Source organism: Pseudophryne corroboree, chromosome 2, assembly GCF_028390025.1.
Source record: "Pseudophryne corroboree isolate aPseCor3 chromosome 2, aPseCor3.hap2, whole genome shotgun sequence".
Taxonomy (NCBI): Eukaryota; Metazoa; Chordata; class Amphibia; order Anura; family Myobatrachidae; genus Pseudophryne; species Pseudophryne corroboree.
Genome location: NC_086445.1, coordinates 385422057 through 385442513, shown reverse-complemented (window position 1 = coordinate 385442513; position 20457 = coordinate 385422057). Strand labels below are relative to the sequence as shown.

The 20457-nt window shown below is 47.5% G+C and overlaps 1 protein-coding gene across 1 annotated transcript in view; it reads right to left on the bottom strand.

The window, feature by feature from the left end:
- SLC15A1 (solute carrier family 15 member 1) overlaps window positions 1-20457 on the bottom strand; it is a 127961-nt gene that overhangs the window by 55741 nt on the left and 51763 nt on the right. The window contains exons 13-15 of the mRNA XM_063950765.1: window positions 10074-10118; window positions 9392-9424; window positions 9221-9309 (exon numbers count right to left, since the gene is read on the bottom strand). Of these exons, the coding sequence (XP_063806835.1) occupies window positions 9221-9309; window positions 9392-9424; window positions 10074-10118 (167 nt within the window). The remainder of the gene's footprint in view (window positions 1-9220; window positions 9310-9391; window positions 9425-10073; window positions 10119-20457) is intronic.

Here is a 20457-nt window from a genome sequence, read left to right as displayed (position 1 = left end):
GTGGCACATCAGACGACCTGGGGGAGGAAGAACAGACAGGCAATACTTTAAACAAACATGTCTCAGCACAGGAGGAACCCCATGCCAGAATTTGCGTAGTCGTCCAATCAATTGTAGGATTGTGAAGACGGAGCCATGGAAGGCCCAGGACCACAGGATGTGTGGCTCTTGGAATCACTAAAAAAGAAATAAGTTCGGAATGAAGAACTCCCACTCTCAGACGAACTGGTAGAGTCCTTAGAGAAATAACTGCATCAAAAATCTTGCTGCCATCCACGGCAGTTAAGGAAATAGACGAAGGAAGTCTCTCGGTGGGTAGGGACCACCGTTTAACATAGGCTTCAGTAATAAAGTTCCCAGCTGCTCCGGAATCAAGGAGGGCAATGACGTTCCGATAACGTTGAGCAACTTGAAGCGAGACTGGGAGATTACAATCATGAGGAGATGGAGAGGAGATCATTACTCCTAGCCGGCCCTCTCCTGGGCGAGCTAGGGTTTGGAGTTTTCCCGGACGTTCGGGACAGGCATTGATGGTGTGAGACGGAGCTGCACAGTAAAGACAAAGAGACTCAGAGAGACGTCTTCGGCGCTCAGCAGGAGTTAAACGGGAACGGCCAATTTGCATGGGCTCGTCTTTAGATGGTGACAGTTGGCGAGGAGGAGGAGCAGAAGATTTTGGAGCAGATGATCTTCCACGCTCAGTTGCTCTCTCTCTGAAACGTAAATCAACTTTCGTGCAGAGTGAGATTAGCTCATCTAACTTGGAAGGTAAGTCTCTGGTAGCTAACTCATCTTTAATACGCTCAGATAAGCCATGCCAGAATGCAGCATACAGGGCCTCGTCGTTCCATGCCAGTTCGGATGCCAGGATCTGGAACTGTATAAGATATTGTCCTACAGTACGTGATCCCTGGCGTAAACGGAGAATCTCAGATGAAGCTGAAGTTACCGGGCCTGGCTCGTCAAAGATACGCCTGAATGTTGACACGAATGCAGTGTAGGAGGATAGCAGGGTGTCGGACCTCTCCCATAACGGTGATGCCCAATCAAGGGCTGAGCCACTGAGAAGAGAGATAATGTAGGCAATTTTTGTACGGTCACTGGGAAAATTGCCAGGTTGTAGCTCAAACTGAATCTCACACTGGTTGAGAAATCCCCTGCAGAATCTTGGAGATCCGTCAAATTTTGCTGGCGTTGGAAGATGAAGACGTGGAGCAGAAAATGGTAAGGTGGGTGGGGTTATAGCTGGAGTCACTGTGTTGACACACCGGACGCGTCTGATCCACGGAGGGTTGTCTGAATCCCATCCAGCCGAGTAGAGAGATCCTGGAGACAGCGGATGATGTGGCCCTGTGCAGCCTCCTGATGTTCAAGTCGGGCTGCCAATTCTTGCATCGGCCTGGCCGCTTGATCCTGGTCTCCGGCTGGATTCATAAGGTCAGTGCTTACTGTCACAACTGAGGGCCTGAGCTGACGGGAGGCAGCCTCAGTTGTAGGGGTTGAGATGTAACGGAACCTGGGAGGTTGTATCAGACCCCTAGACATGTAAGTAACATGTAGAAGAACTGCCCGAAGGCGTGACCACGACAACCAGGGTAAAAGTCAATGATGTTTATTTATGACAAACTCCGTAACACAGCAGCAGTAAAAGAAAACATAAAAATCAGCAGAGGATAAATACAGTTCCTGGGTACTACAGGGTGGCAAGGGCCACAGGGCTCTGGTAGTGTGAGATAGTTCTTATAATCTTCTAGATGGAAAGTCCTTACCAGGCCCGACTGTAGCAATGGAGATAGCCCAGGATCGTACCAGCTGGTGTTCCAGGGAAAGCTGGGCTGCTGTGGATAAAACGGCTGCTGTGGGTACTGGCTGGAACCAGGCTGATGTTGGCACGGAGTGGATACTGGCTGGAACCAGTTAAATAATAAATGTAGTTTGAGAGCGATGGAATATGAAGTGATGTTTGGAGTTTGAGAGCGGTGAAATTATAATGCCGGTGATAAATGATAATCTGCAGAAAAGGGTACCGGCACTTTAAGAAGAGCTGACCTCTGCTGGAAGCTGGATGCTGAAAGCAGGTGGATCTGTAGCTGGAAGCAGATGAATCCAAATGGATAGGAGAGTCAGGCTACACCGCAGGTGGAATGCTGGTGCGGGTCTCTTTAGTGGAAGTGTGGAGACAGGAGCTGGAACCTGGAAAACAACCACAGGAGAGAGACAAACTGGAACTAGGTTTGACAACCAAAGCACTGACGCCTTCCTTGCTCAGGCACAGTGTATTTATACCTGCAGCAAGGAAGGGATTGGCTAGGCAATTATGCAGATTAACAATACTGATAACAGATTGGAGGAAATGATCAGCTGACAGAATCCAAGATGGCTGCGCCCATGCAGACACTTGGAGGGAAGTTTGGTTTGTAATCCATGCGGTAATGAAAACAGTAATGGCGGCGCCAGCCACAGGAGACAGGAGACGCCAGGCTGACAAGTGCACATCCAACCACGCGGACACAGCGGAGGCCGCGGCTGACGTAATCGCCACTCTGACACTCTGCATGCAGAAGCTCAGGGACGGCGGCGGAGGCCGCGGGAGACGCCATGCCAGATGTAATATGGCGTTACTGTGACAGCGTCTCAGAGAGACAGGAGAGGATGCAGGAATGTGAACATTAGGATAACAGATGGGATCCGGTCCTGGAGCGCTGAGCCAGCCTTAGGAGGCATCTGATGGATAAGAAATGGCGTCCGTATACCCGGATCGTGACAAGAGTTATATAACAAATAGATAATTCACTGCTAGTGAACTAATGTGTCACCCATCGGGTGTTGTCGACTCACTGTCCCCTCACTGTAGGAACCGATAGATAAGCGTGTGGAGGGATGCCTGAAGTCTATGACTCCCTTACAGGTTTTGTACATAGATCATGATTGCATCCTCTTGGGGCTGCAATATATACTGATGATTGGTTCAGGCATTAGAGGATGTGCTGCCCGACGATATATTTTTCAATCCCAGACATTCCCTGTCTCACAGTGCTACCGCCACCTGTTCTTTACACCAGGAGCCGTCCCCTGAGGCGGGTGTGTCGGCTGCCAAGGCGTCAAATACATCTGTCCTGGCTCGCCATATTTTGTGGTTGAGGTCATGGAAGGTGGAACTGGACTCCAAAAGTCCTTGGAGGTATTCCCCTGTACTGGAAACATCCTCTTTGGGGAAGACCTTATTAAAAATTGGGTCTGGCTCGACGGCTGCAATTACTGCTTTTTTCTCAAATGCTAATCCTTCTGCACCACCTTTACCTGCTTTCGGCCTCATGGGGAAGCAAAGGTCATATCTCGTGCTCCCAAAAACCACTAAGCCCACGGCCTAATAATACTGGGCAGTCCGTCAGCCTGCTTCTAAACATGACAAGCCTGCTGCATGACGGGACAGGTCTCCCCCTGGGGGTCCCCAGGGTGGGAGGCCTACTTCTGCGATTCACCCATGTCTGGTTAATGACCACTTCAGACGCATGGGTACGACAAGTTGTCTCTCACGGGTACACAGTCTCTTTCAAGAGGCGTCCCCATCGCCAGTTTTGCACAATGGTTACCCCTTCGGATCCGTTAACGGCGCAAGCTCTAACATTGGTTGTGAGTTCCCTCCTGGATACAGGAGTGTTGGTGCCGGTACCTCTATCCCAAAGAGGCAGAGCATACTTTTCGATCCTGTTTCTAGTACCGAAATCCAATGGATCTTTCCGGCTTATACTCAACTTCAAATCACTGAAAAGCTGTGAGAGTTATCCAAGTTCCATCTGTAAACACTGCGCTCAATTGTACTGCCCATTGAACCCAGAGATTATATGGTATCCCTGGTTATACAAGATGCTTACCTGCATATACCTATTGCAATATTGCATCAGCACTATTTGCAGTTTGCTGTTGGCAACCTTCACTACCAGTTTCAGGCTCTGCCGTTTGCACTGGCCAAGGCTTCTCAGATCTGCACCAAGATTATGGCCGTGATGACGGCTCATCTTCGTCGCCAGGAAGTAAGGATCCTGCCATATCTGGACGACTTGCTGATCCTGGCAAACTCCCACGAGGTCCTACTCAGTCATCTATGACTGACGGTAAACTTCCTACAAGCCCACGGGTGGCTCATCAACTGGAAGAAGTCCTCGCTGGTCCCTGCTCGGAGCATGGTGCACCTGGGGGCACTGCTGGACACACACAGTCAAAGACTGTTCTTGTCTTCGGAGAAAGTCCCGAAACTTCAGGACAGGATCAGATACTTTCCCTATCGCTCAAGAGTGTCGATACACTCGGCGATGCAAGTACTAGGCCTCATGGTGTCGGCTTTCAACATGGTGGAGTACGCTCAATTTCATTCCCACCCTCTGCAGAGGTTAATCCTTTCCAAGTGGGACGGCCTGCCTCATCGGATCAGTTCTCAAATGATCTCCTTGACTCCGGAGGTTCGTCTGTCACTGAGCTGGTGGCTACAGGACCAACAGTTGAGCAGGGGCCATCCCTTCTGGATCCCCAACTGGGTTCTACTGACTACAGACGCCAGTCTGTGGGGTTGGGGTGTGGTGTTGGAGTAACACTCTCTCCAGGGTCGGTGGACCAAGGAAGAATCTCTCCTCCCGATAAACATTCTGGAATTGTGGGCAGTACTCAATGCGTTGACACTGGCCCTGCCTCTGGTACAGAACAGGCCTATTTAAGTACAATCAGACAACGTCACCATGGTGGCATACATAAATCATCAAGGCGGCACTCGAAGCCGCATGGCAATGATGGATGTGTCAAAAAATCCTCCAATGGACGGAATGCCATCTACCAGCCTTATCGGCAGTGTTCATTCCGGGAGTCCTCAACTGGGAAACGGACTTCCTCAGTCGTCAGGACGTGCACGCCGGAGAGTGGAGTCTTCATCCAGAAGTCTTTCAACTCCTAGTGGACAAGTGGGGATTACCAAATGTAGACCTGATGGCATACCGACACAATCACAAGGTTCCGGTCTTCGAAACAAGGACAAGGGATCCTCAAGCAGCGTTCGGTGATGCACTGTCAATTCCATGGAACTTTCGGCTGCCGTACGTGTTCCCTCCAGTGTCACTCCTGCCCAAGGTAATACGGAAGTTAAAGCAAGAAGGAGGAATACTACTTGTAGTCGCTCCAGCGTGGCCCAGAAGGCATTGGTTCTCAGACCAGCAGGGTCTCTCAATAGAGTGTCCTCTTCTACTTCCTCAACGCCCAGACCTCCTTGTTCAGGGCCCTTGTGTCTACCCGGACCTGTCCAGACTGCTTTGACAGTGTGGCTCTTGAAGCATCTCTCCTGAAAGCAGAAGGGTTCTCTGAGGCGGTCATTCAAACTATGTTGAAAGCCCGTAAACCAGCTTTGGCTCGGATTGATTACAAGGTCTGGAATTCTTACTTCACCTGGTGTGCGGCTAAGAATTATGATGCATATACTTTCAAAACTTCCAGACTTTTGGCTTTTCTACAACAGGGCCTAGACTTGGGCCTTTGTCTGGCCTCCCTCAAGGTCCATATATCTGCCTTGTTGGTGTGGTTTCAGAGAAAAATTGCATGCCTTCCTGATGTTCACACTTTCACTCAGCGTTTTACGGATTCAGCCTCCATGTCCCTCCTGTGGCTCCATGGGATCTGTCTGTTGTTCTGAATGCCCTGCAATAGTCTCCATTTCAACCTCTTGAGTCTGTGGACCTTAAATTCCTTAAGGTCGAGTTTCTGTTGGCTATTGCCTCTGCTAGGAGGGTGTCGGACTAAGGCGCTTTGTTCTGTCGTCCACCCTTTCTGATTTTTCACCATGACCGAGCTGTTCTTAGAACTCGCCCAGGTTATTTGCCTAAGGTGATATAATTTTTTCACCTTAACCAGGAGATTGTGGTTCCGGCCTTCATCTCTTCTGGTTTGTCCTCCAAAGAGCGGTCCTTGGATGTGGTACGGGCTCTCCGTATTTACATAGAGAGGATTGCCTCCATCAGGAGGTCAGATACCCTTTTTTACTTTTTGGTTTTCACAAACGTGACTGGCCTGCGATAAAGCAAACCTTGGCCAGATGGATTAGAATGGTGATTGCAGAAGCTTATGCGCAGACTGGTTTACCAGCTAGTGCTGCTATCAAGGCCCATTCTACTCGGTCTGTTGGACCTTCTTGGGCGCCTCGCCATGGCGCGTCTGCTGAACAATTGTGCAAGGCGGCTACATGGTCCTCAGTGAACACGTTCATCAGGTTCTATGCCTTTGATACCTCCGCCTCCCAGGATGCTTCCTTTGGACGCCGGGTTCTTGTACCTGCTACAGTGCGTCCCCTCCCATGAGGAACTGCTTTAGGACATCTCTGATGTTATTCCCTGTGGAATACCAGTGTACCTCGCTGCAGAAAAGGAGATTTATGGTAGACTTACCATAGTTAAATCTCACTGGTTTCCACAGGGCGTCCACCCTGACGCACTTAGCTTCTTGGGTTTGTATGGCATTAGCTTCTAGTCCCTTCTCCTGTCGTGAGAATGTGGTTCTATGGTACTAACATCTACCGTCTCTCTTACCTGCTACTGCATTGGACTGGTTAACAAAACTGAGCTCCAGTGCCTGGAGGCGGGGCAATAGAGGAAGTGGTGCAGTGCATCCTTGGAACAGTCAAAGCTTTAGCCTGTTGGTGCTTCAGATCAAGATCCAACTCTACACCTCGATGTTATTCCCTGTGGAAACCAGTGTGCCTCGCAGAAAGAGATTTAACTATGGTAAGTCTACCATAAATCTCCTTTTTAAATTATATGCCCCAAAATATAGTTTATTCCGGTCTGCAGTGGTAAATCTTAGCTATCATATTAAGAATTTGTGATTTTTAACATGAATGGGGGACCCTGCTACTTTATTTTATTGCTTTATATTGCTCAGGTTGCACTGTTTATTGTCATTTACTTGAACATTACACAAGACCGTCTCTGTTAATTCAACTGTATGGTGTGTAGAAACCAATGGCATCAAAAATTCACTCTGGAGTCCTTGGTCATTAAAAACTAGAGAAGTGGCAGGACCCCCCCGTGTTTTGGTTTATGTTTTGGTCCTAAGTTATCATTGTGTTTTGGCAAAACCACCCTCAAGAGTTTTGGTTGGGATTTGGTTTTTGGTTCTGCTTTGGAATCCTTTAATATTTTGGGATGAAAAATCGATAAAACCTGCTAAAATCATGTAATTTGGATCTGTTTATATGCAATTTAAAACCCGAGTTAAATTTTCAAATACGAGTTCCGAACTGACAACAGACCCAAGCCAGGATGCAAAATTATTAAAAATTGGTACTCGATTCCTCCTAAGTTCCAGTGTGTTCGTATTTCAGCATAGCAGAACTGCACATCTCTATTAAAAACACAGACAGGAACCAGATATACTATAACACAATCTGTATAGGCAATGCTTCAGGAGACCATGTACAAACTAATGGGTGAAGGTAATCTAAAGGTGGCCAGACCAATTATAAAACACTTTTTCTTTTATATTATTATGCATTGTTTATTATTATGTTACAGTCTCTTGTTTTTGCTGCTGCTCCCTGTTTTTTCTCTCACTGTTACCTATATTATAGGGTTTTTATCACCTTTGAAATTAGAACGCCTATTCAGAGTCAGCCCTAACCAAAATGATGCCCTGGGCAAGATTTTTGCTGGTGCCCCCTAGCACCACCGCTGGTTCTGCCTCTGATCCTGCACCCCTTTCCCAGAAACATCACCCCTCACCCATAGCAGTACTCATTTTGGTGCTCCTACCCCCTATATTTTAAATAGGAACAGTGCACACATTTGGCGCACAGCTCAAAAAGGGGTGTGTTCTTGCTGGGAAGGGACATGGCCACACAATAGTACCCCCAATTCAAATTACGCCACACAGTAGTGCAACTTTATTCACAGCTTAACATGCAATAGTGTCCCTTATTCACGTTCATCACACAGTAGTACCACTTTACCTTATATACGTTATTTCTCACAGTAGTGCCCCTTAGTCACATTACATCACACTGAATTGCTCCTTATTCACATTACACCATACCATATTGCTCTTTATTCACATTAGACTACACAGTGTGCCCTTTCTATACGTTACGCCACACAGTAGAGCACCTTATACACATAATACCATACATTAGTAATGCATTTATACACATAATACCATTGAGTAATGCCCCTTACACATATGACACACATTATATATGTCCTTAGAAACATAATGTGCCTTGCACATTATGACAACCTTTATTAATACCCTTATACACATAATGTCCCTTACAAATAAGCTGCACATTATTAATGCCCTTATACACATAATGACACACATAATCTCCCTTTTCACATATGCCACACATTATTAGTGCACTTATACATATAATGACCCACACAGTGCCCCTTACACATATGCCACACATTATTAATTCATTTATACACATGATACACATAATGCCCCTTACACATATGCCGAACATTACTGCACAACAAACCCACCCGCACACAGCACTCACATGGCCACTAACACTGTGACCGCTGGCTCTGCTTGTATACAGATCTGTCCTAGCGTGAGTCAGCTGGCAGCTCTGGTAATGTTGGGGCATCTTTTTTGACGAAAATGCATCTTATTTGCATTACTATGTGGCTAGGATGCACAAGCAGCTTCTTCTGATTAAATGATATGCAGCATGCCTTTATTCTCTGTGCGACTGTGGCTGTATCTGCATACGAAATGCTACGTTACAGTGATTTCCAGGAATACACTGTAATGTAGCATTTTGTATGTAGATACAGTCGCAGTCACACACAGAATATAGGCATGCCGCATATCATTTTAATCAGCAGAAGCTGCTTGTGCCCCTAGGCATTTGCCCAGTTTGCCTACGCCTAGGACCGGCTCTGCACCTAATGTTAAGTAATTGTAGTAAATCATAAAATGACACTACCCCCTATAAAAATATTTTACTCATTTGTCCAAGCCACCCCCACCCCCACATCTCCTCAACCAGAGCTATGGGAGCTGTTGTGGTCTATCCCAGGACTCTCTAATACACAACCCCCGTAATACACAACCAGCAAATCAATAGAAGTCATCTGTAAATAGAAAGTGCAGGACACTGAAAAAAGTGTTTATATCACGTCTCAGTATAAATAACATTAGACATCTACTGTATATATGTTGCTAACTGTTATACTGTACTTACGTGAAACTCAAATTGCATTTTGAAATAAGAGGATATAGTACAATATCAACAAATGGCACAAGGACAATAATCAATATTGGATTCACAGTCTATGGGAAAAAAAGATGAATATTAGAGGTTTTGAAAATGTATTGTGTCCATTTTTATTTTATGGCATGAATGAAATATTACCTGCATCTGATCCGGCTGAATTTGGATAGCTCCCTACAAAAAAAAAAAAAAAAAAAATAAGCGACAACAAAATAAATTATTACTGCAACCATAATGTATGTACAGTAACTTGCAAAAATACTTTATTTATTATACTGACATGACAATTTTAAATGTACCACAGTGGCTATATTGGGTCAGGGGGATCCTGAGCAAAGCCCTTGCACTTTTCTGGCTATCGGTGGCAATCAAAGAGACACCCACAGTTTTGTTTTCTAAATAAATTATGATGATGATAATAATAATAATAATAATAATAACAATAATAATAATAATTGTAGCAGCAGCAGTAGTAGTAGTAGTAGTAGTAGTAGTAGTAGTAGTAGTAGTAGTAGTAGTATATGGCACACCCTCTAATCTGTCCAACTGCTCAGACTACTTTTCCACTCTGTGCTCTGAGGACTGCAAAGTGCTCACCTCTTTTAGTGCATCAGTAAGCATGCAAGTGTTCAGTATTACAGGAGATTACATTTAGGGATTACACTGAAGCGCATTCATAATTTACTCCTTGCGTCAGTCTGTCATATATCCTGTATCTAGCATGAGCAGATTCTTTAACATGTCACTAATCATCATGTTCAGATATTGCAATACTGCTAATATGCAAAAAATGTAAGTCTAATTTTGTGACAGGGATACTTACAAAGTTCCCATCCATAGTGGTGGCTTGAAGAGTCCATCTTGAGCCCTTGAAATAACAAACCATCACAGTGAGCAAAGAAACAATAAAGTAATATGTAAACTAGCAGCAGTAAAATCTGGTATACTTCCCAAACTTTACCCACCCCACAAGTGAGATATATCCTAGTTAATGAAGTGGTAGTCATACAGCACACTTAATTACAGTACATATGTACTTTATGTGATGTTATATGATCTTATAACATGTATAATATAATAATGTTTCGATATTGTGTATTTCTTTGAAATAGTGTGTAAAATATATTAATAAATATTTTCATTAGTTAGTGCTATCAAGTAGAAAACAGAATAATGACTGAGTGGATACAAATATTATCAAACTGTTAGTAAAATATTTAAACTATATCAGTTGCACCATAATTCCTTGCTTCGGAATATTTCAAAGGAAAAGCAGAAGTGATCCGAACAATGTGAATGAATTGTTATGTTTTATCAGTGGCTTTGATCAAGCCAGGAAATGGGCAAAACATATATTAGACACCGGGTACCCCTCTGAGCCCACAGTGGAAACCCTCTATGCACAGACCACACACTGGCAAAACTCTCCTATTAAGGAACCTTAAACTTCGCACGTCAGATGCATCCGCACGCCACTCAAGCACACTTATCCTAATAAATAAAGACACAACAACGGTAATTGGCGTGAAAGGGGTCAGCTTTTTATTTTGACTGAGAGGAAGGCCTATTAATTCTAAAACTAAAAATGCAGACTTCCCTCTCTAACTAAGGTGGCGGGGAGAAGAACGGTTAAGCATGATAAACAACTTAATAAGGGTGATCTAAAATTATATGACAAAATAGAGCAATAAACATGTGTGTGAGGGGGCCTTCTGCCCCAGATGTTCCGGGATCGGCCTGCTGCCTCCATCCCGAGCAATAAAAATATATGTGTGAGGGGGCCTTCTGCCCCAGATGTTCCGGGATCGGCCTCCTGCCTCCATCCCAGACCTCGGAATTCCAAAATCCAAGGCTAGGGGTCGACCTTCTGCCACTACCCCTGCCCACCAACAGTTGTAGGGACGGAGGTACGCTCCGCCCCTATGGGGTAAAAATTTGGGCCTCCGGCCCCGATATCCACACATGTTTATGGTCTATCATATGGGCCACCAGGTACGGTGGTGCCCATAAATTAATACTAAGACTATAATAATACCTAAAAGTTCACCCGAAGTTACTAACAATAAAGTCCTTAAGTTAAACTAAAATAACCGTTCAGAAACCGGCCAACTGCCAGGTTACCAACCTGCCACCGCCACCTGAACCGAAAAAACCCACTCACTAATCAAAGCATAACACGAAGAAAACTAAACTCAACCCAAACTAAATAAAACAGAACACAAAGCTACGGCCGACAAGCCATATAAAGCGTGGGTCTAGCCGGCTTCCTGCAAAAGAAGGGTATGACTGAGGGTAATAAATGAAAATGGTATAGAGAAATTGGGTAGCCTAACCTAAACTCAACCCAAACTAAATAGAACAGAACACAAAGCTACGGCCGACAAGCCATATAAAGCGTACGCCTTCCTGCAAAAGAAGGGTATGACTGAGGGTAGTAAATGAAATATGTTATGGAGAAAATGGGTAACCTAACCTGCATCCCTAACAGAGGGGGGGTGAAGAAGGGGGGGGGGGGTCGCCCAACTTGACTTGAGGCAAAAACGCAAAACTTCGTCAGCCGACAAAAGCCGTAATTAAAACCAACGATAAAACAAAAATTCCTCAAGGCCCCCGCAATCGCAAAGTGCAACTGCGACGAGCGGCTAGTCCTCAAAGGGGCGCACTGGGAGGAAAAGGCCTGATATAGCGTCTGACTGCACCAGACCTCCACCTACCCAGTGCCCGAACGTCGACTTCGGACCAACCCGCCGCAGCGGCTGCTAACGCAGCGCCGATGCGGAAAGAGTGAGTCCCATAGTCGGCCGGAGATAGACCCAGGTATCAAAGACAACGTCCCAAAACTGACTGGAATTGATATCTGGTAAACGGGGAACCGTCACAATGGACGAAACACCCGGTGGGCGTTGGAGGCCGTACGGACGAATAAGCCTGGGCTGCGGCGACCGGACAAAATGCCCCGCGCACGATCCTGACCCATTCGAACCCACAGCCCCCCAGCTGGCTGCATCAGTCTTGGAGCGCTGAATCCGACACCACGAACCGTCGGGGCATACGACGATGTGCGCCGCCAGCATGGGCGAGGCAAAAGTCCGGGAGACGGACACCAGCTCATCCATCCTGAACGCACCGTGGAAGGCCATCGTAAAGGCAGCCGCGAAGAGGCGAACCATGTATCCCCGTATGGTATCCACGTATCCTAGTATCGTGAGCGCTGAATCTTACACCTCAAACCGTCGGGACGTACGTCGCTGACTTTTATGAACTGAAAGGAATGTCAATTAAATCTAAACTGGGATGAAAAAAGCCCCTCTCTAACGAAAGGACGGTTGACCTATTAATCACCCATAGCAGAAAGCGGAGAGCAAATGAAAATAAAATATCTCAAAAGTGTAATTGAAATAATAAACTAAATGTTGGAGGGCCTTCTGCCCCCGATATTCCGGGATTGGCCTTCTGCCACCATCCCTGAGGGCCTGCTGCCCGGATGTTCAGGGATCGGCCTTCTGCCACCATCCCAGACATCCCGAATCCCATGCAAATATGGGCCATCTGCCTTGTAAGGGGTATTACCGCTATGGCCCCTCTCGAGAAGGTAACGAATCCACCGCTCCCAAGCGGGCAGATAATCCGCGCAAGTTGCAGGAGCCAAAGACCTGTGGGCTAAATCCTCCAATCCGCACACAGAAGCAGGACAGAAGTCCCCTTGGATTAGAGTTGCAGGAGCCAACTGCCTAATCCACTGCTAGTTGCCGCGAGAAAGGGTATCATCAATTTAGTCGCGCTCGACCGGGACATGCGTGGCTCGCAACGTAATGTCGTTCAACCCCGCATAGCAAGACTATCTGTGCGAAGACCCGCAGTCCGGCAAGGGTGTGGACTCCTGCCTAATTATGGCCAAACCCACGGCCAAATTGTCGCACCAGCAGACCACCCGCTTACTACGCAGGGCATAGCGCCAGAGCTCCACTGCGCCCCATATTGGAAAAAATATCCCGCAACAGCCAGAAACGCCAGCACCAGAGGCGGACGCGAAAAGCTTCCAGGGAGGTGGTGAAACGAACTATAAATTTGTCCCAAATCATAAATCCTTTGAGTGCTAAACCAAGAAATGATGCGGGTGTCTAATCCCAACTGTCGCTCGTTCCAGGTTCCTACCGAAAATCCTTACCCATGGGGGTAACGTTACAAGCAAAAGGAAACAGGCCCAAGAAGTAGTGAGCCTGGTGTAGAGTAAGCTTGCCCACGGTGAGCCCATAGATGATATCGTCGTGAAGACGCAGCGCCTTGTCCCCAAGGAGCCTACAGAGACCACCGACCATATCATCTGAATCCCGAGGTAAACAAGGAGGCTCAGGGGACCCTGCCAATGCCCTCTGCAGCAAGACAGCGCAGCGAACAGAGCCAGGTGGGCCGAACTGCACCTTTCGAAGTATGCGCCAGAGAGAGAAAAAACCCCACAGGGAGGCCGCGATAAATGTAGTAGCCATTATCCAGTTGAAAAAACCCCTAACTCGAAAGGCGAAAGGGGTGCACGGGAGGAGCGAAACGCTAACTCGATGTCCAATGCACACGTCACCGGCCCCGGACCAGACGACCTAATTAATCAATGATGCGAGAGGACAGGAAAGACGGTTGAGTCAAGATCCGCCAACGGACTTCCTGGGCACTATGCCTACGGGGGACAATGACCAATCTGGTAAGGGGGGGGGGGTGTAGGGGTTCCATGAAAAGGCCCTCATCCAACCCGACGACACTGCAGCAGCAACCTTCTGCCGGCGCACGGCCGGAAACTCCCGAGCCGAACGCAAGTTCGTACTAGATGCAAAACCAGAGTGTAAGAATAGGGCGTCCACCGGCCGGGGGTACCGTCGCAGCCAGGGTATGAGCGCCCGTAGTCTAATTAGGGTGGGGGCTGAGGCCAGCGCCTGGGGCCGCGGGTATGGAGCCCAGAATTACCCCCGGGCCATGGAGTGGGGCAGTCCTTGATCCCGTGGCCTCCGCCACAGCTGATGTAGGGGTGACAAAAAGCTGCCGCCACCCCAAGCCGTATTGGGCAGTATTGAAAGCGAAGCATTAACTATGCCCCGCGCTCGATGTACCCCCTCGAAAGCCGGCAGAACGAGGGCAGGTCGTTGAGCCCAAACGTCCCGATGTACTACAGTCCTAAGCGCCGGCCAAACCCTTTGGCCGCTCCGAGAACAATTCCACCGCCTTTTTACCGAAGTTATTGTTAGGGTCTCCTGCCCTGTGCTGCCACGTCGTCATGGCAACCGGGAGACAAGTGCTAGTGGAGTAACCTGAGCGCAGCTGATACTCCGGTTCGGGTCTTTTGCTGTGCAGTGGTTATAGGCTCTGTGCACGGCAGGGGATCCGGTGCTGGTTTTTGTGCTCACAGTCTGTGAGTTCTGAGTGGGGCGTGGACAGCACCTGCTTTATAAGGCCTCTTTTCAGGGTAAGCAGATGCTGCTGAATCTTTGTTGGTTAGTCAGTTCATGAAAGTTAGCCAGTACTGTGTAGCTTTGTATTTGTTTGTTGCTTACTGCAAATAGGCCTGGGGATTTGGTATTACACTCTGCCAATCCAGACCTAGCAGTAAGACTGGAGTCAGTCGTTTAGCTTGCTGGGGTTCTGTTATTACTCTGTGAACTTAGCAAGTTTGCGGCTGTATTCTAACACTTGCCTGTCTAATCCTGTCTCACTGTGCTAGGTGTCAGGGTCAGTTTAGTGGCAGTAAGCTTAAACCTGTGCACTGCAAGTGAGAATCAGGATTGTGGAGACTCTCCTTGTGTCTATCATTCCATCTCTGACCAAGGAGTTTACTGCCACACCCGTTGGTAACCCTTTAGGGTTTTGCTGTTGCCCTTAGCAACAGCATTTCGGGTTCTCTACGTATTAAAACACAACATCTTGCTTTTTACATCTGAGCAGTTCTAATACAAGGGAGATACCCAGTTCCTTAGCCTCTGGGCTTCTCTGTTCACTTTGTGTGTATTTTGTTACCCTATCACCTTCTGTGTACGTTATGTCATATTCCCCAGTTTGTCTGTGAGTCCATTTGTTTTGCATAACAGTTCAAACACCAGTACATTCCTGCAGACACTGGAGTGCATAACAGTTCTGACACCAGTACTTTCCTGCAGGCACTGGTGTGCATAACAGTTATACAGTAGATCTGCCGCCCGTGCAGATTTTACGGCGGAAGTCCTCACAGTAACGTCGCCAAGCCGACCCTTCGTACTTATGGTGCAGCACGTGTATAAGGAACTGATGGCGCAAAATGTTAAAGTGTTCATCCGGGCGCGTCTGTAAGTAACGCGCCGCAAAGATCAACATGTACCTAACTAAAGTCGGGCAGGAGCGCAAAGCATCCTTGCTGCCCCTGCCCTTTGCTTAGCCGAAAGCAAGGCTATACGAGAATAGCTAGTAAAAACAAAATATTGCCATATTGGCCCTTACGGATCCGCTCCCGGACCCAGGGCCGGAGAGCACGGTGCACTGCCGTGTTGGCGCAGTGAACGGTGTCTGACGCAACTGACCCATGAGAGGCGGAAGAGGTGGAATACCGGCGCTCGCACCGTTTGCGACGCTTGACCAGTGCAAAGCCGTAGGAGGAGGACACACACTCTAAGGATGTGAAGGCAAGGGAAGAGTCTGTGCCCCAATGCCTATGCCTGTGTATACAGCGCTCGCTGGAAACCCTACGCGTACTGTGCCCCGGCTAGAGGACCGGGACTGAGCACTAGATCTAAATCCGCGTCGGGGGAGTAGCGGCGCTCCCCCGGAACCAGTCAGGGTCAGATGAAGACTAACCTGCGCAAGAGGGTCCTCCATCGGTCCCTGCAACCGCCGGACAACTGGTGGATGCATCGGCTGACTCCAGGTTTGTCCCGACGTCCACGGCTGGTGAGACAAAAGCGAGACATTGTTTCATGCTCCCCCATGGGTCTCGCAGCGCTGTGAGCGGGGCTGGCGGGGGGGGCGTGGCCCCAGAGGACAGGAGTGGCGTAAGAGATCGCACAATGTCATCCGACAAAGAAACAGTGGGCAGACCCAGTCCACCGGGCTCGGAGGACAACAAGGGAGCCACTTCCGACACAACAGCGGCGCGAATGGCGGACAAAACGGTGGCGTCCACCAAGGGGGGCAGCCGTGGGTGAAGGCGGCCGAAGATCAGACCCAACCCGCGAGTCGCGCGCCCCACGGGAGGTTCGCAAACCACCCGTCGGGAGCAAGGATCCCGAAGATCCAGCACTGTCGGGCATCACGGCGTAGCCGTCCCGCTGTAATAAATCCTGCCATACCCACCTGCGCTTCGCACTCCTCCGATCTCGACCCTTGGCCTAAGAACGAGATACTGGAGCCTGGTCACTGCTAGAAAGGGGGGCAGCGCAAAGGTCGATGGAGGGTTGGGGCTGGGGTGAGTGACCGGCAGCCCGGGGCCCCTGCCCGTGACCGGCAGGGTCCGCATGCCCACGGCTGGCTATAGAACTAAGCGCCGCGCGAACGACCCATGGGCGGGCGTGGCGCGACCCCTGCCGACGGGCCCTGCCAGGTCTGACGGCGTTGACAGGCCATGCGCAGCAGAAGGGAGGGCGCGTCGTGCCGTCCGGGTACGGGCGGCCGCCGTCCTGCATTTTAATAATCTTTTCCATCGTGGGCAGGCCTAATATGGGCCCCCTTGGTGACAAAAGGGGTGACAGCACGCGTGCGCCGCACCGACCCGTCGTGTCCGGCAGCCGCGCAACCCCTCCGCTGGGGAGTTTTAGCATGGGCTGACTTTTTACTTATGTTTATTTTATTTCTACTTATTTTTATTTCCATGTAAGGGATAAAACCCCTGTTAAAATACACAAAGTGCCTAACCATTAGCACATATATATATATATATATATATATATCTGGGGGGGGGGGGGCTGAGCGCTGACCCGGCCCACGTGACTCGTGCGGCCGTCAGCTGCCTGAAGCGGTGGGTCAGGGACGGAAAGACTCTGTCCCTGGCGAGTCACCGCAGCCGCCCCCGGCGCTCCGTCCCCGGCCGCAGCTAGCGGCGGGGACGGAGACGGAAAAGAGAAGGGTGGAAGAGCGTGCACGGGCGGGCGGCCGCGCACGCGCCAGGTCCCCTGCACGCGGCGCGCCCGACCTACCCCGGCTACCTCAAGCGGTGGGGAGAGGATGTACGCGTGCACGGCGGGCGGCCGAGCCCGGCCGCGCACGCACTAGGGCTCCTGCACTGCAGCGCATAAGGCCTACCCTGGCCTGTCCAGGCACACGTTGGATACCATGAGCCGGGCGGGAGGGCTGAGCTGCGCCGGGGTTGATATGCCGACGGGCCCCCGCATAGCAAGTGCAATATGTGAATCCGAGACAAATGCTATTACTATAAAAATTAGAAATGCACACCAAGAGAAGAGACACAGGGGGAGATAGAAGGAAGATTAGGGACAGACAAGAGAGAAAAGAGCTAGGGAGATGATAGGAGGAGGAAATGAAACAAGTAATAGGAATCAGTATACTTATCAGTCTATCAGTCTCATGGAAAATACTGGAAGAGGCAGAATGTCCTAAGTCTGAAGACTATATGTATGCCAGACCAGCCCCTATACAGAATCCAGCCAATCACAATCCAGGCAGTTTTCCTTAAGTTCCTCCCACAAAAAACTGTAACCCCTTCCGTGCCAGCGTGTTGCATGAAGAGGCGTGCCGCAAGCCCATACGGCGAGTTTATGCTGCTTTCGGCCACATTCATGACCTACGCAGTCTTTTTGTTTAGTGTACTCTCATCTGCTGGGCCACACTGTCCCTATGTACAAGACAAAAGCAGATACTGACCTATCTGTGATGCTCAGTGCATTGGGCTACAGTATATGATACTCTCATTCAATCCTTCACTGCCACTGACACAAGGATGAAAAGCAGATGTTATGCACAATTGCTCTGAGTCTCTTCTACACTTTACTATACATGGTGAATTTGCTCCTAATGACCATTTTTATTGCAAAATTTCTCTACAATCTCTACTCTACTCCTGCTGCTAAATTCACAGTTCTGTCATTTATTTAATGCCTCAACAATCAGTAGAAATCCATCACCCTAACAGTAACTATTTTCTTACTTTCTATATACCCTAATTACTTATCATTGAGAATATGTGCCTACTGTTACTTATGTTATCTAAATGACATAGCAAAATTGTTGCATGAATACTTACATTACAAAGGGGTCTGTTTTACAGTTATATCACAGCATTTGCAATATATGTTTTCTATGACTTTTTACCATTTACCATTGCCACTAATGAATTTTGAAAATCAACTTTATTATATTATTGCTTTTATATCCTTAAAACTTTTATCAACAGAGCAGTACCAATCGATATAGATATATATATATATATATATATATATATATATATATATAAGATATAAATATTACTACTGGATGCTTGCTAGGATTATCAAGGGAATTCAAGTAGCGGCAAAATCAATTTTTTGGGATAAAAACAGGGTTTTTATCGCAAACCACAAAAACCTGCTATTCAGTTGTTCGCAAAAAATTATCTATAGGTTTACTGCAAATTTCTTTTCACCACCTCCTGAGCAGGAGAAAAGTTGGGAAAAATTACCCTGAATGACTAATTAGGCACTTAGAAGTTTAAAAAAAAAATTAATTAGCCAATAATTACATGTTATTACTGGGGTGAAAAGGTGCAAAATGATGGAAATTGGGGTACAATGTATGTGGCCAGTATATTGGCCAGTATATTGGGGTGCTTTATGAGTGGGAGTAATCTTTTTCTTGTTTACATTTTTAAAGTGGCTCAAAATGACCCAAATATATATTTATACTAATTTTTAAACCCCCAATTTAATTTGAGCATTTATCTTGCACAAAACACTTGCTCTCTATCATTTTTTTCACTTTAAAAAAGCCCAAAATGCATATACAGTAACATCCATTTGACCCAAGTTAAGTAACCCAAATAGAAACATAGTATTTGATGGCAGATAAGAACCATATGGCCCATCCAGTCTGCCTGTTAGTGTATTAGAGTTAGGGATTGGGTTAAGATGGAGTTCTGGTATTAGAGATAAGGTATCAGTGTTGTTTTGGCAGTTTGGGTTAGGGGGTAAGGGGATTAGATTTAGTTTTGGAATGGGGTCAGGTGTCGCTTTTATGTCTTAATTAATGTCACACATGATAAGAAGAGGTACCCGCTCTGCCCCTCTGAGGGCACAGAGGGTGCCCTGGGAAGCTGAAGCAGCATCGCCAGGCCCCTATTCCAATTTTATTATGGTGCTTTGTAATGCCTGATCCACTTCACAGCATTCAGACATAGGGAGAAAATAAACTTGCCCCAATCTGCAAAGCGCCACTCATTTTGGTTAAAATAATGCCCCTTTTAGGGTGTGTAAATTGGGGCAGGTGAGAGATATGCTATTCTGTCCCTGCTTACCCCTATACACAGTCTTTGTTCTGTAATAAGGTAATTGTGTTTTTATTTGTACTTTATTCTTTGCACAATTAGTGTTTTTCATGGATTTCATAAGGGACGGGGCTCACCTGAAAGTGGGCGTGTCAGGGCATACAAGGCGGTTTTGTCCCAATTTAGAAGGCCTAAATGTCAGAAGGTGTCCCTGCCTAAATTTGACTAAGCTAAGAGGTTGTTTATTATTATTTACAATATTGCCGATTCTCAATGGCCGCAAATCGTAGGTGTTATATATAAGCTTATAGAATATAATAATATATGCAGTGCTCCAAGATAATTTCCCTTAGTAGCTCCCAAAACAGGATATCTGAAATCCCTAATACAATACTCAATACTGTCTAGATGGGCGAGGTCCAAGGCACAATGGGGCAGATGTATTAACCTGGAGAAGGCATAAGGAAGTGATAAACCAGTGATATGTGCAAGGTGATAAAGGCAGCAGCCAATCAGATCCTAACTGTTAATTTACATATTGGAGCTGATTGGCTGGTGCCTTTATCACCTTGCACATATCACTGGTTTATCACTTCCTTATGCCTTCCACAGGTTAATACATCTGCCCCAATGTCAGCACTCACACAATGTCCCCAACTGTCTGTCTCATGATGTCCAATGAGCCACCAAACTGCAGACTGGGTGCTCTTTAGTATACTGTAAGTTTCCAAATAGGTAATGTCTCCAATTGGTGATCTATGTCCAAACATCATCCCCCAGTGGG